The sequence below is a fragment of the Quercus robur genome, chromosome 10 (genome assembly GCF_932294415.1).
Source record: "Quercus robur chromosome 10, dhQueRobu3.1, whole genome shotgun sequence".
NCBI lineage: Eukaryota > Viridiplantae > Streptophyta > Magnoliopsida > Fagales > Fagaceae > Quercus > Quercus robur.
In genome coordinates, this window is record NC_065543.1 from 50,125,198 (window position 1) to 50,152,661 (window position 27,464).

Here is a 27,464-nt window from a genome sequence, read left to right on the forward strand (position 1 = left end):
TGCAGGATGAAACCAAACCCCGACCCAACTCGCACAGAACTGTGAACAAACAAAGCCTATTATAGCTCCATCTCAACTGTCAAGCAAAGCAACTATCTCTCTTTGTTGTTGCTTCTTCTTCTTCTTCTTCTTCTTCTTCTTCGACACTATAAAACTTGGAAAAGCATAAAATGTCCGAACCGCATGAACCTCAACTCCGAACCGCAGAGAGCTTTGTCGAAGAAAGCTCCTCAAAACGACCTCCTAAGCTCGTCGTTTTAGCCGACCTCAACGACGAACCTCCTGAAGCCGACGACAACGACTCCCTCCACGTCTCACCTCCAGACCTCTCCAGGTCCCTCTTTCTCTCTCTTTCTCTTTGTTTGGTTGCTCGAAAAATCCGAGAAAAAAAAGATTAGGAAAAATGAATTTTCTTTCTTTCTCAAACCCTAACTGAAAGAACACAAGGTTTTGCATTGCTTTAATGCTTAAGGAAACTAGGTTTAGCTTTTAAATATTATACACAATGAAATTCTCTATTCTGTGCGGTTGAACTTTGATACAGTATATGTAGAGATTTTGATGAGCTTATTATAGTTTAGATAATTGATTCATCACGGTTTGTAGTTGATACTAGTTTGATATAGTGGAAAGCAGGGGAAAAAAACTGCTTAATGCTACCGTATTTGTAGAGATTTTGATGAATTTAGTGTAATTTAGATAATTGATTCGTCGTGGTTTGTATTGGAGATTAGTTTGATATAATGTGCAGTAGGAAAAAAAAGCTGCTTAATGCTACAGTATTTGTAGAGATTTTGATGAATTTAGTATAATTTCGTCGCAGTTTATATTGGAGACGAGGTTGATATGATGTGAAGTGGAAATTTGATAAGCAATTCGAAAAAGTTGCTTAACACTACAGTTTTTGTGGAGATTTTGATGAATTTAGTATAATTTAGTATAATTTACTCGAGAATTTAATGATTGGGAGATGGAGGAAGGGATACATTTTCTTTGTATGTTGGGAGCTAATACTCCTCCTATGGATGTGGGAGACCGGATGAGGTGGAAGTTGAAGGTTAATGGGGATTTTGATATCCGGTCATATTATAACAAATTAAGGAATTCTCCTTCAATTGTTTTTCCGTGGAAAGCTATTTGGAAAGTAAAGGCCCCTAGGCGAGTTTCCTTCTTTGTTTGGTGTGTAGCTTGGAATAAGATCCTAACGGGTGATAACCTAAGATTGAGGAGATTGGTGCATTTTGTGGACTGGTGCATTATGTGTAGACATTGTGGAGAGTCGGTAGATCATTTACTTCTTCATTGTGAGATGGCTTATCGGTTATGGAGCTTTGTCTTTATAACTTTTGGTTTGTCTTGGGTTGTACCTAGTTCCATACCAGACTTGCTTTTTGGCTGGTGGAATTGGTTGGGGAAACACTCGTCTCAGATATGGAATTTAGTTCCGTTGTGCATCTTTTGGTGTATTTGGAAGGAACGGAATCAGCGGACTTTTGAGGATTTGATTAGCTCCGGTGATCAGATGCTGGCTTCTTTCAGTGGGACTCTTTTTGATTGGTCTCGGGCTTGGGGACTCACGACTAGTGATTCTCTCCCTTCTTTCATTATCTCTCTCTCTCTTTGTAATTAATTTGTGGTTTGGTTTTCTTTTTTGCTTTTTCGTTGTTTCCTCCTTGTACTTTCTGGGTTTGCTCTATGTTTTTTTTTTTTTTATGCATAGAGTAGCCATTCGTATATATAACATTCTTACTTATCAAAAAAAAAAATTTAGATAATTGATTTGTCACAGTTTGTGTTGGAGAGTAGTTTGATATAATGTGTAGTGGAACTTTGATAAGTAATTCAAAAAATTGCTCAATGCTACAGTTTTTGATGAATTGATTTTAGTTTAGATAATTGTTTCGTATGGAAAAATAGTCTGAACTTTGGTGTAATATTTTATAGGTTGACTAATGATGAGAGCAGTCAGGATAAGAGTACAGTGATGTGTAAGGACAGCGAGACCATGGAAGGTGAAGTTAAACGGTCAAACAAATCAGGGAAATTCCGTTCTAGAAATAGTAAAGCGGACTGCTCTCCTGATTATGGAGCTGATGCTGATGGCGATCAGCAGGGTCAAGGAGTTCCTTCGTTGCGTGAGGAGAAAGTTAGCAGTCTTAAAACTGTGAGTTCAACTCTTTTGTCTCTGTATCTATTTTTCAGCGTTTAAATTATGCTGTTTACTGCATTTTGTTCATGTTTCTGTAACATTTGACACAGCCTTGCCAAAAGTTGGGTTTGTGCTGCATTTGCGTTTATGTGTATAGATGTATGTAGTTTTCTAGGTTTGTGTTTCCATATGTTTGTTTCCTTCTGTCTGATTATGTTAGCAGCTAGCTTAGTTAAATGTTAGGAGATAGTGTATTAGATTTTGTTCCCATTACTCTTTTTTTTGTGCCTTGAACTAATATTTCATCCTCTCCAAAAAAGGGGGTGAGGGTGCCTACCAATCACCTCTCCCAGACCCTGCAAAGTGGGAGTTTTGTACACTGGATATGACCTTTTTTATTTGATATTTCATGTGATTTATGATTAGGAAAAGTCTCTAGTGATTCATCCATATATTTTTTTTGTTTATGTTTTTCTGCCTATCAAATGTGATGGATTTTATAGGCATTGAGCATGCTTGTCAACTCCTTTCATGTTACCATGGCTCACACCACAGTTGCACAATAGTTGCAGCTGATCTATGGTAACTCTTTTGGATTTCCACTGCTCAAGATTTGTATTGTTTATTCTACAAAAATAAATCAATAAGATTCCAGCTTTTTAAACTCAATCTATATACCCTTCTGTGAATTATGTGATTGTTCTCTTTGTCAGATGTGATTGTGCATGTGGAAGTTGGAACAGCCTTGTTGGTTGTCTTGTACACACTAGTCATACTCATACTGTGGCAGATATCTTTTAAAATTTCTTTGATGTAGTTCTGATGTACTCATTTCATGCTTGCAGGGATTAGTTCATGTTGCAAGGAAGATGCCCAAAAATGCTCATGCTCATTTTATACTTGGCCTTATGTACCAAAGGTTGGGTCAACCTCAGAAGGTAGACTTTGAAACTCTCTGAACGTTTCATTTTAAAAATTAATATGAGTTCTGTAAATATTTCATCAAGTTCTAGAATATTCTTAGGCAGTTTCGGCATATGAGAAGTCAGAAGAGATCTTACTCCGCCCTGAGGCAGAGATTGACAGGCCAGAGTTGCTTTCATTGGTTCAAATTCACCATGCACAGGTGCAGTAATCCTTATGACTTTATTTTAGTTTCCAGTGTATGTAATATTTTTTTTTTTTAACACGATAAGTAAGTGACTTATTACTATTATTTAAAAAAAGAAGAAGAAGATAATTAAGTGAATGGTCCTAATGGATGGTAACATGTTTTGTCAACTGTGTAGTGTCTTATACTAGAAAGTTCGGGGGATAATAATTCAGATAAAGAACTTGAACCCAAAGAGCTTGAGGAGATTCTTTCTAAATTGAAGGAGTCAATGCAGTCAGATATCAGGCAGGCAGCTGTGTGGAACTCCCTAGGCTTGATACTTCTTAAAACTGGTCGTCTGCAGGTATATGTATGAAGCTTCTTTTGTTCACTGTTGCGTATTCTCCTTTTGTAATCTGATTTGGACTTCGCTATTTTCTGTAGAGTGCTATTACGGTTCTATCATCATTGTTGGCTGTTTCCCCTGACAACTATGATTGCCTTGGAAACCTTGGGATTGCTTACCTTCAAAAGTAAGAGTGTAGTAATATTCCATCTTTATTGTATCTAAATGAGGTCAAAAGCATGTATGTTAAGATCTTGTCATCAGAGTTACCTAAGTTAGCATAAAAATGAAGGATGCAATTGTGGAGTGCAAACGCAAGAAGTGAATCAGACAAGTTTGAGCATGAGCATGTTATTCTGGGAACTAAAATTATCAAACATTTCGAATTTGTAGGATAAAGAAACAGAAATATCAACAATAACGTGTACGAAATTTTTAAATGATTAGTCATTGTCCTCTTGCTAGTGCTAGTGATGATGATTTCTCTACTAATCATAGCACATATTCTCATTTCTTAATGATCAAGGACCTTTATTGACAATTATTGGATGGATGTATAAACTTTGGGGGGTAAAAAAAGCGTGGAAGGTTTGGTTTTGATTATCACCTCTTTTAAGAACTTTGAAGCATGCTGTTTCTTGCTTCTAAGATGTACTTCTGAGGAAGCAGGATTTTTGCCCTTCTAGAATCTTCCAGTTATTCTTGGTATTTCTTTGACTGATCATTATATATGATAGAATTAGAAGGTTTATGGCATGGGTCTGACAATTATGAAGTATTATAATTCAAAGATCATGAATCTTGACTTAAGATTAACCTATTTTAATGTCTGTTTCCTTCATTTCCCTCATTTTTGCTTGTATGACTCTGATATACTCCCCTGTATACAGTGGTTTTTTTTACCCAATAAAGTATGTTATTTATATTTTTTTTTTAAAAGAAGAAGATATGTTTCCTTCATCTGCTTTATGGTGTTATATGCATTCATATAGGAGCAATATGAATGTATTTAACACCATAGTATTGTCTCAAAAATCATTCTATGATTGTGATTACTAAGAGTGTTTTTTTTAAAAAATTGTCATGTTCTGGTTGATTCTCTGGCAGCTTATTATATTTATTTATATATTTTCCTTGAATAATATGGCTGGGGTATAACTTAACCCCAAAAAAAAATATGGATGGGATAGATTTTTGTATTACACTGTTGATGAATATGGGAACAGCAGTTGAAGTGTTTTCTCCCCCACACCCCCCAAATTTTTTTGAAAATTTTTGCTTCGACTGATAATTTTCTTACTTGGGAAACGTTACTGATTACTCTACCCTGCAGTGGAAATTTGGATCTATCTGAAAGATGTTTCCAGGATTTGATTCTAAAGGATCAAAATCATCCTACTGCCTTGATCAACTATGCTGCCCTTCTTTTATGTAAACATGGCTCGGTTGTAGCAGGTATGCTTTTGAAGAGTTTGAACTCATTTTGGGATAAACTCTACTGATTTGTTGTTCTCTGTGCTTATTGTGCACATTGTATGATTCTGGTGGATTCAATTCAATCTTTGTGGAATAATTATTTTATGTTGTTATTAGATTGTTTAAGAATCCTTCATAAATGCAGTTCCCTCTTTCTAAATTCTTAGGTGCTGGGGCAAATGCTGGTGAAGGTGCTTTCACAGAGCAGGTTACAGCTGTCAATGTTGCAAAGGAATGTTTGCTAGCAGCTTTAAAAGCAGATCCAAAAGCAGCACATATATGGTCAAATCTTGCTAATGCATATTATATGACTGGGGATCATAGGAGTTCTGGCAAGTGCTTGGAGAAGGTGCTCATGGCTCATTGCTAAAGTCATTATTATGTTATTTTTGGGGTCATCTATGGTCTCCTTGTACTCAATGGAAAGGTTTTCATCTTTGTTGTCTGACACTAATTATTGTAGCTATTTATTGCACGTGTTTATTTATAATGTTAAAATTACCATTTTTGTTTCTAAGCTTGTGTGTCAATTCAATTATTTTTGAACAAAAGTGTCTGCCTTTTTAACTTGTGGGTTTCAATTGACTTAAGCTTGCTATTTTTCTACAGGCAGCAAAATTGGAGCCCAATTGTATGTCTACCCGATATGCTGTTGCGGTTAACCGAATCAAGGATGCAGAAAGGTCTCAAGATCCTAGTGAACAACTTTCTTGGGCTGGAAATGAAATGGCTTCAATTATAAGAGATGGGGATTCTATTCTGATTGATCTTCCCGTGGCATGGGCAGGGCTAGCCATGGTTCACAAAGCACAACATGAGATTTCTGCTGCATTTGAATCTAAGCAAAGTGAGTTGATGGATTTGGAAGATCGGGCATTTAACAGCTTAAAGCAGGTATTTTTGGAACATTGTTTGTAGAAATACCTGCATTGTATTTACTTGATACCCTCTGATTTATAATAACTTGCTAAATTCCCGCACGATGTGCAGTGCAACTTATTATTAGTTTTCTCCAATATTTCAATAAGTTTGCCAAGAATATTGTAGGTTAATTGGTTGGCACCTTAATTTCCAATAGATATATTCATGATTCATATCCCAAACTATCGATGTAAAAAAAAAAAAAAAAAAAAAATTGAATAAATTTCCTTGTAAAAAAGTTTAATCTTTAGTTATTTTATAGACAAAATAGAAATCATACTATATGTGTGTGTGTTCACAAATTGAAAATTGCATGATACTGTGGTTAATTTAGATAAGCATGTTTCTTGTCTACTAAAAAAATGCATATATCCTTCAATTATTGTTTCTCATATAAATGTAGAAAAAGTATATTAAAAACACACACACACATATATATTACATGTGATTGAAAGGAGTTAGGAAATTTAAAGGACTAAGATTTATTTTAGCGACACACATATATATTACATGTGATTGAAAGGAGTTAGGAAATTTAAAGGACTAAGATTTATTTTAGTGAGTTCACCTATACAAAAAAAAAAAAAAAAAAAAAAAAGATTTATTTTAGTGAATTCACAAATATTTAATTTTTATATGGCTCTTGTGTCAATTGTTGTCAAAGCAATTAAACATGAGTAAGAATGTCATATTCTAAATTTATTATTATTATTCCAACTAAAAATTATCTTTTAGATAGAATTTATAAAAATAATCATATAAATTCATTTGATATAAATAATTAATGCACAACTATAGATAATTAATATAAGCATTTATTCTATTAGCTAATTTAATGAACTAATACTTTGATATAAATGCAAACTTTGTTGATTTAGAACCCTAAATAAAGAGAACTTCAAGGAATGCTCCACATGGCACAACTCCATACTCTCTAACATGAGATCTCTACTTTTATATATTTATATATATATATATTGATTAGCCAATGGTTGCATGACAGGAGGAATTTATGCATCAAACTTTACATGTCCAGTATACATCATAGTAATATGATGATTATAATATGAAAAGATATTGAATTGTATCCCCTAGCTATTCTAGTGGTATATTTTCTGCATTGAACTTGTACTCTTTTTTCTTATGGTTGTCAGATTTGGAGAACAACCAATTCATGTCTTTTGTATTTATGCAAAGTAATAGACAGTTCATTGATCTCACCTAATAGAATTAAACTAGTTGATGTAAATGATTAGCTAGAACCAAGCTTGGTATTGTTTTTCATGTCTATAAATTCTTCCATTGTTTTTTTTAGATAATAAATGAAATTATCTTGCATTAATCTATGCATTTCTATTGGAGTTAGGCAATCGCAGAGGATCCAGATGATGCTGTCCAGTGGCATCAGCTTGGCCTTCATAGCCTCTGCACTCGACAATTCAAAACATCACAGAAGTACCTGAAAGCGGCAGTAGCACGTTTTAAAGAGTGCAGTTGTGCATGGTCAAATCTTGGTATGTGCAAGTCATGACTTTTTTTATGTCAATTTTTTGCGTCTCCTCTGAAAAAAAGGAAAGAAAAGTAAGTGCTTTCTGTTAATATATTAATCTTGCTGTTACATATATGCATCACTAGGTATCTCACTGCAACTATCAGAGGAGCGATCACAAGCTGAAGAAGTGTACAAGCGGGCCTTGACATTGGCATTAACTGGACAAGCACATGCTATATTTTCCAACCTTGGAAATCTTTACCGCCAGCAAAAACAATATGAGCGTGCAAAAGCAATGTTTACAAAGTCACTTGAACTTCAACCTGGCTATGCTCCTGCATTCAACAATCTGGGACTTGTATTTGTTGCTGAGGGTCGTTGGGAGGAAGCAAAGTATTGTTTTGAAAAAGCCCTCCAAGCAGACCCATTGCTAGATGCAGCCAAGTCCAACATGATTAAAGCTGTGTCCATGTCTAGATTGTGTGAAGGTTTGAACTCATGTCTTCTGCGGGACTAATATGTACTCTTTTGAAGGAAGCTCTTACCCCCCAAAAAAATAGTTAGATAGCTTTTCTCAATCATGAAATTGTGATTGTAAAATGACAGTTTAAAATGAATCTGATGAAGCATGCCTTACCCTGTATCCCTATGCTCAAATTTAGAATGACAGTTTTTCTTCAATTTTCCCCTCTATATTTTCTTGTTGAGATTGTGAAATCTTCTATTATAATTGTAAAAGAGCTATCATCATATGCAATCAAAGAAATGAAGCATATTCCCATCAAAAAAAGAAAAAAGAAAAAAGAAATGAAGCATATTAACGGTGTGCCTCTAATGACCTTTTTTTACATTGATTCTATTATAGTCTCTATAAAAAAATTACACAACGAAGCTTATGCTAATTTATTTTGAAAATAAATAAAATCAATTAATAAAGTAATTTCAATCATAGGAAAACAAAATGGTCAACGATAATGAATAAGGAAACTGATTGAGGAGGCAGTTAAAATGACATAACCAAATTGATTAAAAACCAAAAAGAGAGAAGCAAGAGGGTTATCATGGTTATTTTAAAGGTATTCCAATAAAGTTACGTATATTTCCTCCCAAAAAAAAAAAAAAAAAAAAAAAAAAAAGGAAAAAGTTACGTATAGGTCATTGTTTCTATTTTCATATTTTGCTAAGGGTTTTAGAACTTAAAAGAGCAGTATTTATCCAAGCAGGCCACTTGCATGTACTTTTTTTTTTTTTGGCTCGACAAAGTTTGGAGACAATTTTTTCCATAATTTTGAGGTGGTGACTATGTGATGGAAAAAAGGTAAAAGAATCTAAGTAAAAGTGAACGTCAACCACACAGTCGATCGTATCATCAATTGTGGCTAATGGTATGGTCATAGCAGAAGTAGAAGAAACTGATTTAGACTTAGCCATAATCAGCCATGTTTATGTCACCACAGTCCATATTTACTATACCAAGCCAGGGTCAGTCTAGACTTAGCCCGATAAAAGTGCTCATTTCAATAGATTATCATTGTTATCATGTGCAATCTACAATGGAAACTTACAATAAATATTAAAAAAGCATCAGGAAAAACTCCCATAATAGTACTCTGTTTTAAGTTTTAATAATCTTTAAAAAGAGCACATATTAACTTTTACATGGAAACTTCGTCTTGCTTGGAATTGGGGCACGCTTGTGAGAGCTCAAGCGTAACTGGGCAATGATCACTTCCATAAAAGCCTGAAGAGAGTTTAAGATCAATGTTAGACAATTTAGTATGCTAGAAAAAGAGTAAACTTTCTGTAGGGGCTGACCTATCAAGAAATAAACAATTTCTATGTCATTTACTTTTTATTTTATGAGTATAATCAAAATGAAATAACATGCACCTTCTAATTCAATCCCTTGCCCATGCATCTCACATGCAGTAATTCTATCTTTCAGTTGCTCAGAAACTGTGAAATAGTCTATTCTCATTCTTTTTCCTCGATACCTGCAAGAAAACCACCCATTTTACATTCATGAGTAAGTAAATCCCAGCCTAGGATAGTTAATCACTCAGCTAGAAAATATATTGATTATCCAATGTCAACAAGTGCAACAAATTAACAATCCAACATTGTTAATATAGCATCAATTTGCTAGGATAGTTGTGATATATATATATATATACATATGTAAGTGATTGTTGTGATTTCAATTTCTTACTTCCCAATGGGATTTCCAGACCATGAGAAACCACGCTCCATGTCCTTCTCCTTGTGTAGGAATCTGTATGCATCTATTAGCTTTCCCCTGAGGCATAAGCCATGTTAATCAACATATAAATTGAGAAATTTATCAACGGAATTTAAAAAAACCCTATAACCATAAGGAAGTCAATGGAGTTCAAACTTTGAATTTTTGGTCATCAATCACTAAGAATATAGCAAAATGAATAAATAAGCTTCCTACACAACATCCATAATGCCAGCCCAGGATCATGAAAAGGGTTATAAACTCACATCATCGAGTTGGTTCAACACAAGGATATTTTAGTTTGTTGATTATAAATGCAAACTCCTAATTCCTTCAGGAACAAAGAAGCAATCTCATACAACTGAATTGAACTTAACATTAATCTACCTGATATATTGAACTTAATATAAAACCAACTTATTCATATGTAAGTTCAGATTAAAGGCAAAGTAAATATTCATTTTTAACTAAAAAGAGAACAGATTATAGGACAAGTTTATTTGCAACAATCTGCTAATATTAGGTGAATTTTCTGCTCAAGAAACCCAACTTCATTCTTCCTACTCACAACTAGTAAAGATTGGAAGATCTGTTGCAACAAAATCACAAAACTATCATGCTGATACCTGAAACAAGTTTGGGAGATTATCTTCCTTTTTTTTTTGCTAAAAAAATTTATATAATGTGGAGCCTTTATATTTAACAATGTGGGAAAATAAACAAAAGGTTTTTCTAAAACTAAAAATGGAGCTTTTCCATGAGAAACTGTATGAAATGGAGCCATGATGTTCCTCCAAGCACATGCATGCCATGAGAGAAGAGTAAAGAAAAAAAAGAATTATACATGAATCCATGACCAATAGAGCCTCTGCTCCATGAGAAAAGGGGTAGAGCAGCAATAGATATAATGGGGAAACTGGAACCAGCTTTCCTCTTTCCACTAAATGTAGGGGGGAATAGAAGACAGGGCGACTAAAGCAATTGTTGGAACAAGTTGCTACTTCACTTTTTTTTTCCTTTTTTCCCTCCTGTTGACCTCAGTCTCATGGAAAAGCCATTTGCTTGCAGGTGATAATTTCACAATACTAATTTCTATGCAAAATGAAGGAAGCAAAGATTTTCTAATCACGCACTCTTTCAGTATAGTACCAAATCGCCTCCTTTCAGCTAATGTAAATCCAGGCTGCCCACAGTCCTGCATCATAAAAAATTAAATAAAAGCCAAATCATAATTATATTAAATATGGAGTACACTACATAGTAAAGTGCACATAACTACATGTCATTAAAAAAAATTAGTTTAGATAACAATTCATAATTCATAAACAAAACATCTCAGAAAATAGTCATCATTAGCTGAAATGGTAATGATGTTTACAGAAACATTTAAAAAACAAAGCTCAAGTATTTTGCCAAATGGATAGAGAACTAAAGTATTACAAATGTCCAAACAAGCACCAATAGACTAACACCTCTTTATTTGGAGGAACATAACCGTTCTGCTTTGCTGCACTGTAAAATTCTGGATGACTCACATCGATCTCTTCATGGCTGCAAGTAACAAATGCAAGCAGTTGGAAGAGTATATAAGCTCAACCCCCCCCCCCCCCCCCTTTTTTTTCCCCAAGAATAAGGTGATAAATGAAAGAGAAAAACAATTACCTAACATTCAGATCACCACACCATATGAGAGGCTTATCTGAAGATTGAAGGACAAACTCCAATATCCTTTTATCCCATTTCCTTCTCCTTGGAAATGAATTTTCCTCCTCTTTCCAACCATTGTTTGGTGCATATGTATTCAATAATCTAAATGTATCAAATTCAGCTAAAATGACTCGGCCATCTGGTTCATGCTTTGAAGCTAGCAACAACAAAGACAAGTGTATGATTCAACTGGCATTCCATTGCAAATGCAGAAAAGAAGAACAGATTTTAAGGGATGAATTCCAAGCATAAATATGCATCCAAGACTTCACCAAATATGGAAATAAAAATGTAAAAAATAGGAAAATGAAAACATTCATTTTTTTTTTTTTTATTTAGCAAGTACTTAAACATGCATTCAATCTGAGAAAGTAAAAGTTTACTGACACAGGGCAAACCAAAACAATGCAATAATAATATTGAAGAAGGTTTGATTTGCAAATTAGATATTTAAAAAGCCTATGATCATGTTAGCTAGGGAACTCTACTGTATTTGCTAGAGAGAATAGGGTTTGGTGAGAGATGGAGGGGTTGGATCCATACGTGTATTACTACGGTCTGGTTTTCAATTCTTGTAAACAATTCTCCAATAGGCTTTTTCCAATATGGGCTGAAGGCAAGGAATCCTCTCTCACCTTAGCTGTTTATCTTGATGATGGAGGTTTTGAGAAAAATGTTGAGTTGGATGGAGGGCATGGAATACATATCTGGCTTCAATGCTGGTAATGGTTTTGATAATGGTTTAAGATCTCAGCTGTTGTTTGCTGACAATACGATTCTGTTTTAAAATGCAGTAAGGTACCAACTCCTTCAAGATGTTGCAGGTTTGAAATTTAATCAGAATAAGAGTGAAGTAGTCAAGGTCGGAGATATTGACAGATTGGAGGAGTTAGCTTCTTTACTAATGTAAAGTTGGGAGTTTACCCAAGAATTATTTGGGAATGCCTTTGGGGAGGGGTGGCAATTCATGTTCGCGTGTCGGGTTCATGTCATGTCAACTCATGAGTATCTAACTATTTGGGTCAACACTAACCCAACATGTTTATTAAACGGGTCAAGATTCCTCAACCTAACACGTCCCATTTATTAAACAAGTCAGTCGTCTTGACCTGTTTATCAAATTTTATCAAAATGAAAAAAACAAAAAATTTATGTAAAAACAAACAAATAAATATTTTTAATATAAAATAAAGAACTAACGAATAACTGCATCACAAATAATCATTCAGAACTAAACCATATCTCAATATCACAAATAATCAATCACAATATGTCAAAGAAAGTAAAATACAACAACTAATAAGTTTATATACCTAGGATTTAAAGGGTATATTAGTAAAATGTCATTTAACTAAACGGGTCAAACAGGTCAAACGGGTTCCATAGATTGAACACTAACCCAATCCGTTTATTATATGGATTAGTCATGTCAACCCGAATATGACACGAACCCATTAAGTCTTAACCTATAACTTGCTAATTTCGTGTCGTGTCGTGTCGGGTTTGCAGGTCATGTCCAATTTTGTCACCCCTACCTTTGGGGTTGTCTTTTAAGGCTATGATAGTGTGGAATCGATTTATTGAGAAAATGGAGGAAAGATTGAAAAGATAAACTAACACTGCTTAAGAGTACATTGTCAAGCCTTCCAATCTACTACCTTTCTGTGTTTACTATCTCGTCTTATGTGTCAAATAGATTAGAGAAGTTTGCAGAGGAATTTCTTATGGAGAGGAAAGGGGGGAGTGGTTTAAGTTTCACTTGGTGGATTGGAATACAATTTGTTCTTCAATTGCTTGTGGTGGTTTGGCTAAGAGATTCATTTATCGAGACCAATCATTGCTTAAAGTATGGGCAGGATAGGCCAATAGGGGGGGTTGAACAATGAAGCCTGTGTGTTAAACAGTTGGGTGCAGCTTATGAAGGAGTATTAAAACAGGGTGGGACATATTTGTTAGCCATGTGTGTTTTTTTGAGGTCAGCAGTGGAGAAACGTGTGCAATTTTGGCATGATAGGTGGTGTGGAGATCTCTATTTTGAGGAGCTATACCTGACCTTGTACTCTTTGGTAGTCGACCAGGAAGCTTTCATAGTTTCATACTTGAAAGGCAATATCAATGAGAGGGAGAAACTTTGGGATTTCTGGTTCATAAGCCAAATTAATGACTAGGAGATGAACATGGTTGCTTCCTTGCTTGGATTACTTGTATTAAAAAATACCAAGGAGGACAGGTCCTGATAGAATGGGGTGGAGTTTGCGAGGTAAAGGGGTTTTTAATGTGCAATCTTACCATGGTGTGCTCAGAGCCCATGGAGAGAGGAATTTGGTATATCAAAGCACGAAAGTGGGTAGCCTTATTTGTGTGGACAACAATGTGGGGGAAGATTTTGACTAATGATAACCTTAAAAGGAGAGGAATCACACTAGTAGACTGGTGTTGTTTATGTAAGTGTAGTGGGGAGTCAATGGATCATTTTGCTATCTTATTGTGTTTCTGTCTATGTTGTGGGGCTATATATTTTGTCTTTTTGGATTTAATTGGGCGATGTCATGTAGAAGATTTGATTTACTGGTTGGGTTCAGGAATTGGTTTGTTAAACGCTTGTCCAATTTGATTTACTGGTTGGGTTCAGGAATTGGTTTGTTAAACGCTTGTCCAATTTGATTTACTGGTTGGGTTCAGGAATTGGTTTGTTAAACGCTTGTCCAATTTGGCTTTTGTGGCATGAGCAGAATTCTCTCACCTTCAAGGATATGGAATGTTCAGAAGGGTAGTTGAAGCTTTCATTTCATAGATTACTCAGTGAATGGGCGACTGTCTTGGGCTTTAGTGACTAAGTTCGCTAATTCGATATCCTCTTATGATAAAATTATTAGACAATGTTGAGCTTTGTATTGTTCATGAGGTAGTTATTTCAGAATAAAATCTTTTATTTATAAAAAAAAAAATGAAAACATGAGTTATTGCAAATGAAATACCTATTCTGTCAAGATTGAAAAAGATCTTTTTCGGTTGGAAACACTTCTTTACAATTAATGCAGTTCCAGCATACTTTGAATCTGCAAGAGACCACCAAACACGATAATTTGCAAAGGGTGGACTTGAAAGAGCACGCATCAATATCTGTATGGTTTTGATAAAAATACAAAAATGATTGAACGTTAGAGATATCATAAGTGTTACACCTATATCAAATTGTTTTCTAAAAAACCTGTTAATGAAATCCACAACAAATAGGATATATGCTTCCATATCATTCAAAGCCAAGCAACGTTATCATTTCCAATTGTGACAAGGAAAGATATAACAACCCTATTCAATTACTAGGTTGGCTATCTTCAAGTTCTCTATGTTTATGGGTAAGTAATAACACTTGATAAGGTTGCCAATAAAAAGCTTCAATATTTGATTTAGAACTGAGTCTTAAGATTCAGATGAAGGATTTAAAGCACACTTCTACTGATTAAAAAAAAAAGTATAAGTGATGCAGTGCACTCATTCAACATTATAAGTTTCAAACTTTTGATGGTTAATACTTAACACAACACACCAAACAAATTGATCATACATCAAACATCAATATGATTAGTATACATTTGAAAATCTTCTAAAGAATTTCAAATTCACATAATAGTAAGGAGTCACTGTCACTGTTTGTTCTGCTATTGCAGCTGCAACTTTCTCGGTTGACAACAGCAACAACAACAACAGCAAATCCTTAATCCCAAAATTATTGGGGACAGCTGATCTTTCTCAGTTGAATAAAACTTATTTATTAAGTAAAAAAGGTAAAGGTAAAGGGTTTCAATGGAAACATGTATCCACATGTGCACATGTGTGTGTATGTGTGTGAGAGAGAGAGATAAGTTTTATTGACACCTGATTAAAAAAAAGTAATAAATTTTATTGAAAGTGGGGAAACCCAACGTAGACAGTGTATATACAAAGATAGTCCCTAAAGAATTACATTACATAATAATTACATTCTACAATAGAGAATCTATAAAGCTTTAATTCATTGAGATGTCATAGTAACCTGAAAATGGTTTACCTGCTTTTCTTCGCGTGATGAGTTTGTATCATCTTTTAATTCTCCTGGATTTTTAGGTGCACCCTTCGAACCAGCTGCAGGCATCCTTACTTCCTAAAAGTGATGTCTGGTTAGTTGCCAACAAAAAGGGATGAAGCCCAAAAAAAAAAAATTAAACAATTCACAAAACAATTTTGAAGCACACATAAGTTGTGCCAAACCATCCCGTGGGCTCAGCTTAAATATAACTACTTCCCCCGTGAAAGAACCCCCTCAAATCCAACAGGTAAACAGTGTAATATGTACAACTCCATCAAAATTAAGCAATGAGTTTACACAAGTGTTTTGGAGAGGTGTAATCTCACTTTTAACTTTCCAACTAACCTGATTAATGTCATCATGATTCATGAGCTACGTCTCTCTAACGTCAGTATCTATCCTTTAAAAAGGAGGTTAGCTTGAGTCTTTTCTCCCTTCAAGAGGAATCAGACAAGGGGAATCCTATATCCCCTTTTCTATTCATTTTATGTACAGAGTATCTTTTTTTTTGATAAGTAAAAGAGAACAATAATGTAAAAATGTACGCAGTATCTTGGATCTCTCATTTATGAGAAGCATGCCAATGGGTCTTGGAAAGATGTAAGAGTGTCTTGCTCAAGGCCTGAGTGAGTTTACACACTTGTTTTTGCTAATAATTTAATACTTTTTGTTGAATCTAGCCTCCAAATGCCCTTGTGATTGATGAAGTTTTTGCCAGATTTTGTAATCTGTCAAGCCAGAAAGTTAGCAGAGAAAAGTCACAGGTGCTTTTCTCTAGAAACACCCCTCCCTCAACTAGAGATGGAATTTGTGCAGTTCTTACAATTTCAAAAGCTCAAACATTTGACATATATTTGGGCTTCCCACAGAAATATGGTAACCATGGACAGCCTGATTTTGATTTTGTGATTCAGAGGCTGCAAGATAAATTGGCTGGTTGGAAACCAAGTCTCCTCTCAGTCGCAGGAAGGAGGATTCTTATGCAATCAGTCAAAAAATCAATCCCAAATTTTGTTATTCAAGGTTCTCTATTGCCAATCAGAACCTGTAAGAGAATTGGCCAAGCCAACAGGAATTTTATATGGGGATCAACACTGGAAAAAAAGAAATTGCACTTGGTTAACTATAACAAAGTTACAATGCCTAAAGAGTGGTGGTCTGGGTTTGGTGTAAGTAAAGCCTAGAAATTTAAGCCTGCTAGCCAAGACCAACTGGAGGTTGTTGAATGAAGATAAGTCCCTTGGGCCCGAGCCTTAAAGGCCAGATATGTAATGTCGGGTTTGTGGAATCCAAGGAGGCCATGTTCTAGAGTTTGGGTTGCTTCCAAGGCTTCAAAACCCATTTTAGAGAAAAATCTCAGGAAGGTCATCAATGATGGTCAATCAACCCTCTTTTGGAAAGACTAAGGGTCCAGTCTAGGGACTCTGCGTATTATATTAGTGGTCCTCTAGATAGGGGCAAAGAAGAATTGAGGATGAACTAAGTGCTAGAGGAAAGCAGAAGCTGGAATTGGAAGCAGTTATCCTTTGCACACCTGACCAAATTCATGCAAACTGTTCCAGTCGTCCCTCTACTCGTGCTGTTGATGATTATTTTGCATGGGGTTTTAACCTTGACCAGTAGTGTCATTTGTAACAGAAAAATGGAGACTATCTCTTATGTGCAAGACATTCAAGTCGTCCCTATACTCAAGTGCTGTTGATGATTATTTTGCATGGGGTTTTAACCTTGACCAGAAGTGCCATTTGTAACAGAAAAAACGGAGACTATCTCTTATGTGCAAGAATGGATCTTCTCGAAGACCTTCTGAAACAACCTTGGAATTCCTAATATGTTGTTACCTTCCTTCTCTAAGACCATTCATGATTGGTTCTATAAAAATAGTACATCATTTGTGTGCTCCCAAAGGCATAACATCCCCTGGTGTGTCTTATTCTTGTTTGGAATTTGGTGTCTAGGGCTTCATAGGAACAAAATGGTCTTTCAAGCAGAGGGTTCCGATATAAGGCTTCATAATGAATGCTCTAAGAAGTATGAAGGTAGTGGAATCTTGTAATCGTTCCTGAGCTCATTCCCTCCCTCCCAACCTCACAAGCAAAGATTTTAGTTAAATGAAGCAAGCCACCAAAGGGTTGGTTTCAACTCAATTCAGATAGGGCTTCTTTAGGGAATCCCAGCCTAGCAGGTGGGGGAGGTCTTATTGGCAACTCAGCTCGTGGATGGGTCCAGGGTTTCTCTAGAGCCATTGGCATCACGTCAGTGTTATTGCCTAGCTATGGGTGTTGCATGATGGGTTGATTATGGCTAAAGAGATAGGGGTTGAGAAGCTTTGGGTAGTAATGGATGCTTAGGAAGTTGTTAACCTTATTGCTAACAGAGGTTCTCCTGAAAGACTAATACAAAGTTTTTTGATGGAATACAGACTATTCTCCAAGCTTTCCAAAAATTCAAACTGGAGCATAATTTCAGGGAAGCCAATGGAGCTGCTGATGACCTTGCCAAGAGGTATTGTAAACAAGTTGAAGACTTTTTAATCCATTACTATCTGCCAATGGATATTCTTCTGTTCTAGCTATAAATCACTCTGATCGTTAACTCGCATTTAATTCAATTTCATTTGTTTACCCAAAAAAAAAAAAAAAAAAAAAAACAAACAAACAAACAAAAATAATGAGACACCTCAATCAAATACCAAATCATCAAACAGCAAATGTGCCATTCCACACTGCATCAATGCTCAAAGACTCAAACTTTAAATACCCATGTTCCAATACACAAATTCATCAATTTTTCCATATACAAAACACCCACTTGCCATTACATTCATCTTATCTATATTCATCTAATGCCTACATAGAATTAACTAAAAAAAACACAAAGACTCAAACTTTAAATACAATGTTCTAATACACATTCATCAATTTTTCCATATATTAAAAAACACCCACTTGCCATTTCATTCATCTTATCGATATTCATCAAATTCCCACATAGAATCAACTAAAAAAACACTATTTTCAAAAGGGGTACATCAAAATAGGGAGTATAGGAACTGTAAGAGAGTCACCTGTACTGCAATGACATCAGGGTCAAAACTGGTGACCAACTTGGTGAACTCAGGCCAGTTGTTCTTGACTCGGAGAAGAAAGCTATTGGCATTCCAAGTCATGAACTTTGATGGCTCTCCTTTGTTTTCATTTGATAATGAAACGTCTTCTTCCTTTTCAGGCTGTGAAAGAGAGGGCTTTTTCGAAGACCCTTCCTTCTCTACTGGTTTGAAGAAGCGTTTCATGGCACAGTGTCTCTCACTCTCCACTCTCAGCTCAGCGTTGTCAGCTTTCCAATATAAATATTGACGTTTCTGCAATGTCTCTCGCTGCAGCCTCTACATTTTTTTTTTTTTCTTTTAATGTGTGCATTTTTTTTTCTTTTTTTTTGGAAATTTTAATGTGTAAATATATATATATATATATATATATATTTTAATGGTGGGGAAATTTTAACGCGTAAAGTAAAGTTGGTTTCAAAGCTATAAAAGAGCATCATTATTGAAAAATGCTAATGCTATATCTAAGCCTTTTTTAGCATTTTATGGCTTAAAATGTGCTGCATCAAAGGATGCTAAACACAACTATTGTAAAAAATTTTACAATAGTGCTACAATACAATTCTATCTTTAGAATTATACTGTAGCACAATTGTAAAAAATATATATATATATATATATTTTAATCCACCGGTATTTCTCTCTCTTCACTCTCTCTTTCTCATTTGCTCTCTCCGCTCTCTTCACATTCTCTCTGCTCTTTCCTCTTCCAAACCCAAACATCATCTGCTCTCTCCGCTCTCTTCATTCTCTCTGCTCTTTCCTCTTTCAAACCCAAACATCATCATCTCTTTCTCATCTGCTTTGTTTTTTTGGCTGTGATCGTTGCTTAAAGGAAGTGGTGGGTTTCAAACCCAAACATCATCCATCTCTTTCTCATCTGCTTTTTTTTTTTTTTTGGCTGTGACTAGTGCTTAAAGGAAGTGGTGGGTATGGCTGAGGTGAGTTGTGGGTCACGGAGATCGGAGATCGAAGTGGCTGAAGTGGGTCACAACGCGGGTCACGGCATGGGTCACAGAGTCGGAGATCGGAGTGGGCTGAAGTGGGTTGTGGGTATGGCTAATTGGTCACGGCGTGGGTCACGGAGATCGGAGATTGGAGATCGGAGTGGAGATCAGAGATTGGAGATCGGGTTCTATTGTGACGCTGGTTTTTTTTTTTTTTGTTGTTTTTTTTTTTTTTTTAATTAGGATTTTTGTTTCGGTGGGATTTTAGAGAAACTCATTTGTACATGTCGCCGGAATCAGTTAATCGAATCGCCGGCGGATATTTGGATTATGTGTGTTTGTTGCTCTGTTTAAGGTTTGATGGTTGTGTTTGCATGTGTGTGTGTGTGTGTGTGTGGTGATGAATTTGGAAAAGCGTAGGAAAACAGAAGTTACGGTTAGAAAAAAATAGTAAAGAAAGATTATAAAATAATATTTTAATAAAAATAGAGTTTTAGGATGTAGGAGGTATTGTAAAATGGGATGGTATAAGTAATAAAGTGACTTTTTGAGATGGTATAATAGTATAGCATAGCATTCTTTGATGCTGATGCTCTAAGGGTTGATTCAGTTTTTTTTTTTTAGGGGGGTTGATTCAGTTGATCAAGCTTGAACGATTCACCTAAAAGACTTAGGGTATGTTTGGTACACTGAATGTAGATTACATTAGGAATAGTAATCTTTATTACTGGGAATAGAAGACATTGTAATGGAATAACTATTACTATTCATAAGTTTGGTTGTTACATATAGAAAACTTGTAAAAGATGATATATAAGGAAACTTTATATTTTTGGAAATATATTAATTTTAAAACCTATTATATATACTAAGGAATAGCTATTACATCCATTTTAAAGAAGAATAGCTATTCTTCAATTTAAAAAATAGTCATTCTAATGTAATAATTAATCCATGTAATAAAGATGCAACCAAATGACCGAATTACTATTACATATGAATAACCATTCCATTACAGGAGCTATTACAGCATACCAAATGTACCCTTAGGTTCAAGTTTAGGTTTGAGTTTCGCTACCAACAGTTCTTCTTAATGAGTGATTTATAAGTCCAATATAAGTCCTCTCTGAGGCTTACAACTTGCCTTAGCCAATATGAGGTAACCTCTCCTCACCTAATATTTTGTTTATTAAAAAAAAAAAAAGTTGGTTTCAAAAAAAAAAAAAAAAGTGTAAACTAAAGTTACTTGTATAGTTGTATGCCCTTTTTGTTATAAACATTGTGATTGATAATTGGGAAAGGTATTGAGGCAGCAAAGCTTTTCCCATGATAATCTATATATATAATAATAGGTGAAGTAGAGAGAAACTCAAGTTAGAATTCTTAATTAGAGTCCTAATTTTGTGCCATGTGTCTAGATTTATCCTTCTAATTGTTCAATTCAAATCTGAAATTGGAGTCCAATTTTACTCCATCTTTACCATGTTACTTTTTAAATATTTGTACAAATGTGTTATTAACATCGAAAACCAAAAAGACCACATTAATTACAATCATTTTTATTTGACTTTTTTTAGACCGATGGATGAAATGCACCAATTTTGGAAAAGAAGTGGCGCATGGATGCACACATGGATGGAAAAGAGGTCTACAATTCTTATTTTCTTTTCCAAAGGAGGTGCATTTCAAAGGGTTATTCATTAATTACAATCATTTTGTCTTTATGGATAAGAATTGCACCGATTTGTAATTAATGTGGATAAGAATTGTAGAATTCTTTTAAAAAGAATTGCACCGATTAATTACAACCAGATGAAATGCACTGATTATGGATAAGAATTGTAGACTTCTTAAGATTTATGGTACATGGTTTTGGGTATTCAAAGGGTTATTTATGTATCTTGCGTTTTACATTTATATGTTGTGCTCTTTTTTTTTCTTTTTTTTGGCTAAATAAAACCTTTTGCTCTTCTTTAAATATCAGACACGCATATTTACAAGTTCACCTTCCCTTCTACAATAATCAAACGCAAATTAGAAATACAAGTCCCCTCTTTTTCAATGAATGCTATGAAATTTGAAAGGCATCTCTCAGGATCAATGATGAATGCTTTTCAGCTGTGACTATTCTTATTAAATATTTTCTAGTTATTCGTATTTTTTGATTTCAAGTATTTTGGATTTATATTTGTCAATTCCTTTCTCTACAAAGATGAGGTGGGTTCTTTCTAAAATCCTTGATAGCTCTTTCTCTCTCTGTCAATGGCAAACAAGAAATTAGGGTTCTTCACTAAAAAAGAAGAGGGTTATGGAGGCATAAAGAGAGGGGAGGCACGTACTACTACAAAAAGAAGGAGCACCAAAGGGTAAGACCTTATACTCTACTTATAAGTAGATTAAAGTTCTTTTGAGCTATCAGCGATGCTTTCTCTTATTAATCAGTAACTCTATCAATGTCATATACATTCCTTTAGAACATTTTAAACCTGGCAGATTTAAGGTGTTGTTAGTTTCATTAAGGTTTGTAATATGCCATTAAAAAAATTTAATTGTATTGTATAAACTACATGCCTATAATATAACCGACAAATACCTAATTGATCTATCAACAAATATGCCTAGAATATGCCTAAAATATAAATTGTATTGCATAACTAACAAATGTAACTGACATATTTCTTGCAAAAAAGAATATTTCATAGCTAGCTAATAGAAGCTCTCTCAATGTTCAACTGGATTGGATGTTCACATATTTCGGTGGGATCTATCACAATGTTGATGGTTAGCCTATCATTTGAATTAAGCTTTTAAAACAAAGTTAAATTTATTATTTACATTTTTTCTTTTTTTCTTTATTGTTTCTTTAGTTTTTGATAAATTGTGTTGAGAAACTTAATTTAGCCATATTCATGATTGGAGGGAATGAAATAGATGCTGTTACAGTAAGTATTATTAGCAAAAAAAAAAAAAAAACTTTTTATTTTCCTTGCAAAATGAATTGTTATGATTATTGATTCCTAATTCTCCATTATTGTTCCATAGGGTCATTGGTTATGGTGATACCCAAGAAGTTGTCAGAGAAATCTTCCCAATAGGCTGTTTACCAATCTATCTTATAGCACAACACACTAACAATTCTTTTGCTTATGACAACATTTGGCGAGTCTCTTTCTACCTCTAATAGAATGCATAAAAAATAGAACATGATATGAAGGAGATTTAGTAATGGATTTTGTAATTTTTCAAGGTACAAGATTTGATGACGCAATTGTGTAAAAACTTGTTATGTGTTGGAGGTGAATATTTCAATGAGCCCAATAGATTCCATTACACCAACCACATCTAGTAACACCATGATATTAAATAAAGAGTTAGAATCGAATTACCAATAGTATTATTTTCTTTGCTTTTTAGGAGTTTTATGCTAAACTCATTGATTTAATTAGGTTCAGGTTTTATTCCAAAAGTTTTGGTAGCCATAGTTGCCCCTTTTTCCAATCTTCAACTAAAAAAATTCCTTACTCATTTTATTGGTTAAACACATAATTTCTAAAGTTCTTAGTTGCTACTTGTTAGACTTTTTGGTTTTCAAATTCTGTGGTGAATGTGAGAGCATATTTGTTTCAGGTAGGGATTTCATCTAATGTAGCAGCAACTGTTGCAATAAAGATGGGAAAGGGTCTTAGTGATAGAAAAGTCATTATTTTTCTGTAAGTCTTATTGCCTTCTTCAAATTAATATAGAATCTCTATATCATGTTATTATATTATGATAATCAGTTTAGGATATTTTAATTGAAGTTTCACTTCAAAATCCCTTTGAATATGCTTATGATGACTCCCTTTGTACTCCCACTGATGGTAACATTGATTTTTGGATGGTATATGGGGTTACAGCAGGAAGGGCATGAGATATAGCCAGAGATTTGACTTTTGCATTTGCTAGAGACTCTGCTTTGAGTTTGCTAGCAAGAAAAAGGGAAGGGGTAGCCATAGTTCATGGGGTTTTGGATGGTTCACTGACTACATTGTTCAATTCCAAAGCCAAAGGAGTTGATGGATTTAGCAATATTTGTAGAAGATTAATATGAACTAATTGTATTTGATTGATGACAGTATAGACTTCATTATTATTCCTGTTTCTTTTTCATCGTATGATTTAGTGGCTTGATGAAAGTACAAATTTTTTTTAAAAAATCATGAATCTAAATATTTATGAGGATTGAAAAAATTAACTTAGGGAAAACAATTTGTTTCCCATTGTTTTGAGTTTTACATTTAGTTTGCTTAAAAAAGGTCCAATAGCATCACTTAAATAATAAAATGCAATACACATTTTTATTGTTTTATCTAATTCTATCCTCCTTGTGATAAACCCAAAAAGACAAAAAAGAAATTGACCAAAAGTATTACTATAATTAACCATTTCCGTGCAATAGCACGGGTTACATACTAGTTTGATATACAATGCAACGATTTATTTATTTATTTATTATTATTACTATTATTTATTTATTTATTTTTAATTATTGGTGTCCTTATGGAGAAATCATATATAATATAAAAATGTTTAGAGTTTGTATGATGTTTAGTGAGTTTTTTATTTTATTTTTTATTATCGTCTTAAACTTATGCAACCGATTCAATTTAAAGTTTACTATCATCCCTGTAATTCATTTTACATTATTTTGAATAGTGTTAAGACTAATAAGGAAACAATTCATTCTAGCTGTAAGGAGTCACTGCCAGCACCAGATCCAGATCACCTTAGAAGTCAAGGCCTTCTTGGCTATGTTGATGGCTCGGCCACAGAACCGCCATCTACTATTTCCGATAAAGATGACACAGTGGTTTCAAGCCCTGATTATACCAAGTGGAAGCAGACTGACCAGTTGATACTCAGTTTGATTTGCTCCTCTCTGACTGAAGAAGCAATGAGTGAGATTGTTGGTCTCACATCTTCCTGCGAAACATGGCAGGCTCTTGAAGCTTCTTTCTCTCATAAATCCAAAACTCGAGAACTTCAGTTGAAGGATGAACTTCAACTAATCAAGAAAGGCACCAGATCTGTTGCTGAATATTCTCGGGCTTTTAAGATAGTGTGTGATCAACTTTCAACCATGGGCTGTCCTGTGGATGATACCGACAAAGTCCACTGGTTCCTCTGAGGCTTAGGTGCTGGATTTTCTTCATTTTCTACCACCATTATGTCCCATTCTCTAATTCCCAGCTTCAAGGATGTTGTGCCCAAGGCCCAAAGCCACGATCTTTTTGTTAAATCATTTGAAACTCAATCTGATCATGCCACAACCTTCACTGCTCAACATGCTGGAAATTTCTCAACACGTGCAGGTCGTAATAATCGGGGTGGAGGTTGCTCTAGCCGAGGTGGTGGTCGCAATAATTTTTCCCACAACAACAATTCAAACTCTCGACCTCGCTCATCCTCCAACAACAAACCACTCTGTCAAATTTGTGGAAAACAGGGACATATTGCCACTGTTTGTTAAGAGCGATATGGGCAGGCAGCCCACCTAACAGAGGCTTTCTCTTCTTGCTCCATTCAAGACCCTTCAAATCTGGATTGGTATCTTGACAGTGGTGTGACTTCTCACATGACCAACAATGCCAGTGCACTTGATAATGCTACTCCCTATTTCGGTAATGATGGAGTTATTGTTGGCAATGGAGAATCTCTTCCCATCACCCATACTGGTTCAATTTCTGCCCTTAATTCTTTTAATTCCCTTTCTTTGCGTGATATTCTTGTTGTTCCTGAACTAACCAAGAATCTTATTTCTATCAGTAGTCTTACGTTAGACCTCAATTGTCGTGTTATATTTGTTGCTTCTGGTTTTACTATACAAGACCTTCAAACAGGGGCGGTGTTGGGCACCAATAGACATAGGAACGGACTCTATGTTCTTGATCGTGGTCAACAAGCTTTCTTCACACTTCTTCGTCAGCATCCCGTGAGTGCTTCATTTGAGATCTGGCATGCTCGTCTTGGCCACTCCTCTCCTAAAACTGTTGAACGTTTAAATAAAAATGGTGTCATTTGTACTGTTGGTTCTTTTAATTCCAATGTTTGTTCTAGTTGTCAACTTGGCAAAAGCCATAGACTTCCTTTTTAAAATAATAATACACGTAGTTTGTATCCCCTTGATATTATTCATTGTGATTTATGGGGTCCATCTCCAGTTGCATCCTTATCTGGTTTTCGCTTTTATGTTATTTTTATTAATGATCATAGTAGATTTACCTGGTTTTATCCTCTACGCCACAAATCTTATTTTTTTGACATTTTCATACATTTTCAAAAGCTTGTCGAAAATCAATTTTCTAGGACTATTAAAGCTTTTCAAGTTGATAATGGAACTGAATTCACTAATCTTAAATTCAAACATCATTTAGTTCAGTGTGGCATTCAGCAACGCCTTTCATGTCCTTACACTCCAAATCAGAACGACACCACTGAACGTAAACATCGACATATTACTGAAACCGGGCTTACTCTTCTTTTTCACTCTCAAGCTCCATCAAGCTTATGGGTAGAAGCTTTTGCCACAGCCACCTATGTCATCAATCGGCTCCCAACACCGGTTCTTCACAGTACCTCTCCTTTTGAAGTCTTGTATGGTAAAGTACCTTCTTACTCCATGTTGTGTACCTTTGGTTGCCTATGTTTTCCTTATCTTCGTAATTATGCTAACAAAAAACTTTCACCTAAATCCATTCCTTGTGTTTTTGTTGGATGTAGTGCTTTACATAAAGGGTTTCGTTTTTGGATCATCGCACTCAGCACGTGTACATCTCACGTCATGTAGTGTTTGATGAAACTGTTTTTCCCTTTGCCACATCCTCTTCTTCTTCTATTTCTTCTTCTTTATCTGATCATGTTTTCTTTTCCGATTTTCCTGTGTCTTCACCTTCTCTGTCTTGCAGCTCTAGTGGTTCTTCTCTTGCGGGTTCTATCTTTACCACTCTTGGGTCTGCATCAAGCTCACTTCTCACCCGCCCATGCCCTTCTTGTACTATTGATTTTGTGTCTTCTTCTGTCACAGCTTCTGCTCCTCCACCAGTTTCTCCAACATCTCCTCCTGCTCTTGAACCAATGACCTCTCTTCCTCCACTAGCACCACTAATCAACTCACATACTATGATCACTAGAAGCAAGGCTGGTGTTCACAAACCAAGAGCCTACCATTGCCTCGCTCCGTTTTCAGACACTCCATTTTCTCAAGCTCTTTTTGCACTTAAAGAGCCACGAGGTTTCAAGTCTGCCTCTAAGCATCCTGAGTGGCTCTCAGCAATGGAGGAAGAAATTCAAGCTCTTCGGCAAAATCACACTTGGACTTTGGTTCCTCGCCCATCTCACAAAAATATTGTTGGCTGTCGTTGGGTTTTCAAAACCAAATTGCTGCCTAATAGTTCTGTTGAGCGCTATAAAGTGCGTCTTGTCGCCAAAGGCTACACACAACAAGCTGGTCTCAACTTTAATGAGACTTTCAGCCCTGTCATTAAACCCGCAACTGTTCGCCTTATTTTATCACTTGCTGCCACCTCTGGTTGGTCTCTTCGGCAACTTGATGTCAAGAATGCATTTTTACATGGCATTCTTAATAAAGAAGTCTTTATGGAACAACCCCCAGGTTATGTTGATCCTCGCTACCCTAATCATGTGTGTTGCCTCAATAAGGCTCTTTACGGTCTTAAACAAGCTCCACGGGCTTGGTTTCACCGTTTTAGCACTTTCCTGCTACAATTTGGTTTTCGTTGCAGCCGCGCTAACCCTTTTCTCTTTGTTTATCAGTGGAAAGTTGGCACTCTTTACTTGTTAGTATATTGTTAGTATATGTTGATGACATTGTTTTGACTAGTAGCAATCCACGTCTCCTCAAGGATTTCATTGCTTGTCTT

At 35.2% G+C, this 27,464-nt stretch overlaps 2 protein-coding genes across 2 annotated transcripts; one reads left to right on the forward strand and one right to left on the reverse strand.

The window, feature by feature from the left end:
* Positions 1–8,170, forward strand: LOC126701610 (probable UDP-N-acetylglucosamine--peptide N-acetylglucosaminyltransferase SEC). Its single transcript, XM_050399831.1, has 11 exons — positions 1–334; positions 1,945–2,164; positions 2,995–3,087; positions 3,174–3,275; positions 3,439–3,606; positions 3,687–3,775; positions 4,922–5,043; positions 5,232–5,413; positions 5,674–5,958; positions 7,352–7,499; positions 7,621–8,170. Exons 1-11 carry the CDS (start codon positions 171–173, stop codon positions 7,992–7,994), a joined length of 1,947 nt encoding a protein of 648 aa, XP_050255788.1. The 5' UTR covers positions 1–170; the 3' UTR covers positions 7,995–8,170.
* Positions 8,171–8,971: 801 nt separating this feature from the next.
* On the reverse strand, positions 8,972–18,893 carry LOC126701652 (DNA-(apurinic or apyrimidinic site) endonuclease). Its single transcript, XM_050399945.1, has 9 exons — positions 18,560–18,893; positions 15,475–15,567; positions 14,402–14,546; positions 11,379–11,580; positions 11,189–11,267; positions 10,850–10,911; positions 9,687–9,773; positions 9,368–9,471; positions 8,972–9,218 (listed from the first exon to the last, which is right to left on the reverse strand). Exons 1-9 carry the CDS (start codon positions 18,782–18,784, stop codon positions 9,133–9,135), a joined length of 1,083 nt encoding a protein of 360 aa, XP_050255902.1. The 5' UTR covers positions 18,785–18,893; the 3' UTR covers positions 8,972–9,132.
* Between the last annotated feature and the right edge of the window lie 8,571 nt (positions 18,894–27,464).

Excerpts from the sequence above, each read along its gene's own strand:
- LOC126701652 (XM_050399945.1), bottom strand. The coding sequence starts at position 18,784 with ATGAAACGCTTCTTCAAACCAGTAGAGAAGGAAGGGTCTTCGAAAAAG. Across the intron at positions 11,581-14,401 it reads TTTCAATCTTGACAGAATAG|CTTCAAAGCATGAACCAGAT; the intron begins GTATTTCATTTG and ends TGTTGTTGCTAG. Across the intron at positions 9,774-10,849 it reads TTTGGTACTATACTGAAAGA|GGGAAAGCTAATAGATGCAT; the intron begins GTGCGTGATTAG and ends CTTATGCCTCAG.
- LOC126701610 (XM_050399831.1), top strand. The coding sequence starts at position 171 with ATGTCCGAACCGCATGAACCTCAACTCCGAACCGCAGAGAGCTTTGTC. Across the intron at positions 3,276-3,438 it reads TTCAAATTCACCATGCACAG|TGTCTTATACTAGAAAGTTC; the intron begins GTGCAGTAATCC and ends TCAACTGTGTAG. Across the intron at positions 5,959-7,351 it reads CATTTAACAGCTTAAAGCAG|GCAATCGCAGAGGATCCAGA; the intron begins GTATTTTTGGAA and ends TATTGGAGTTAG.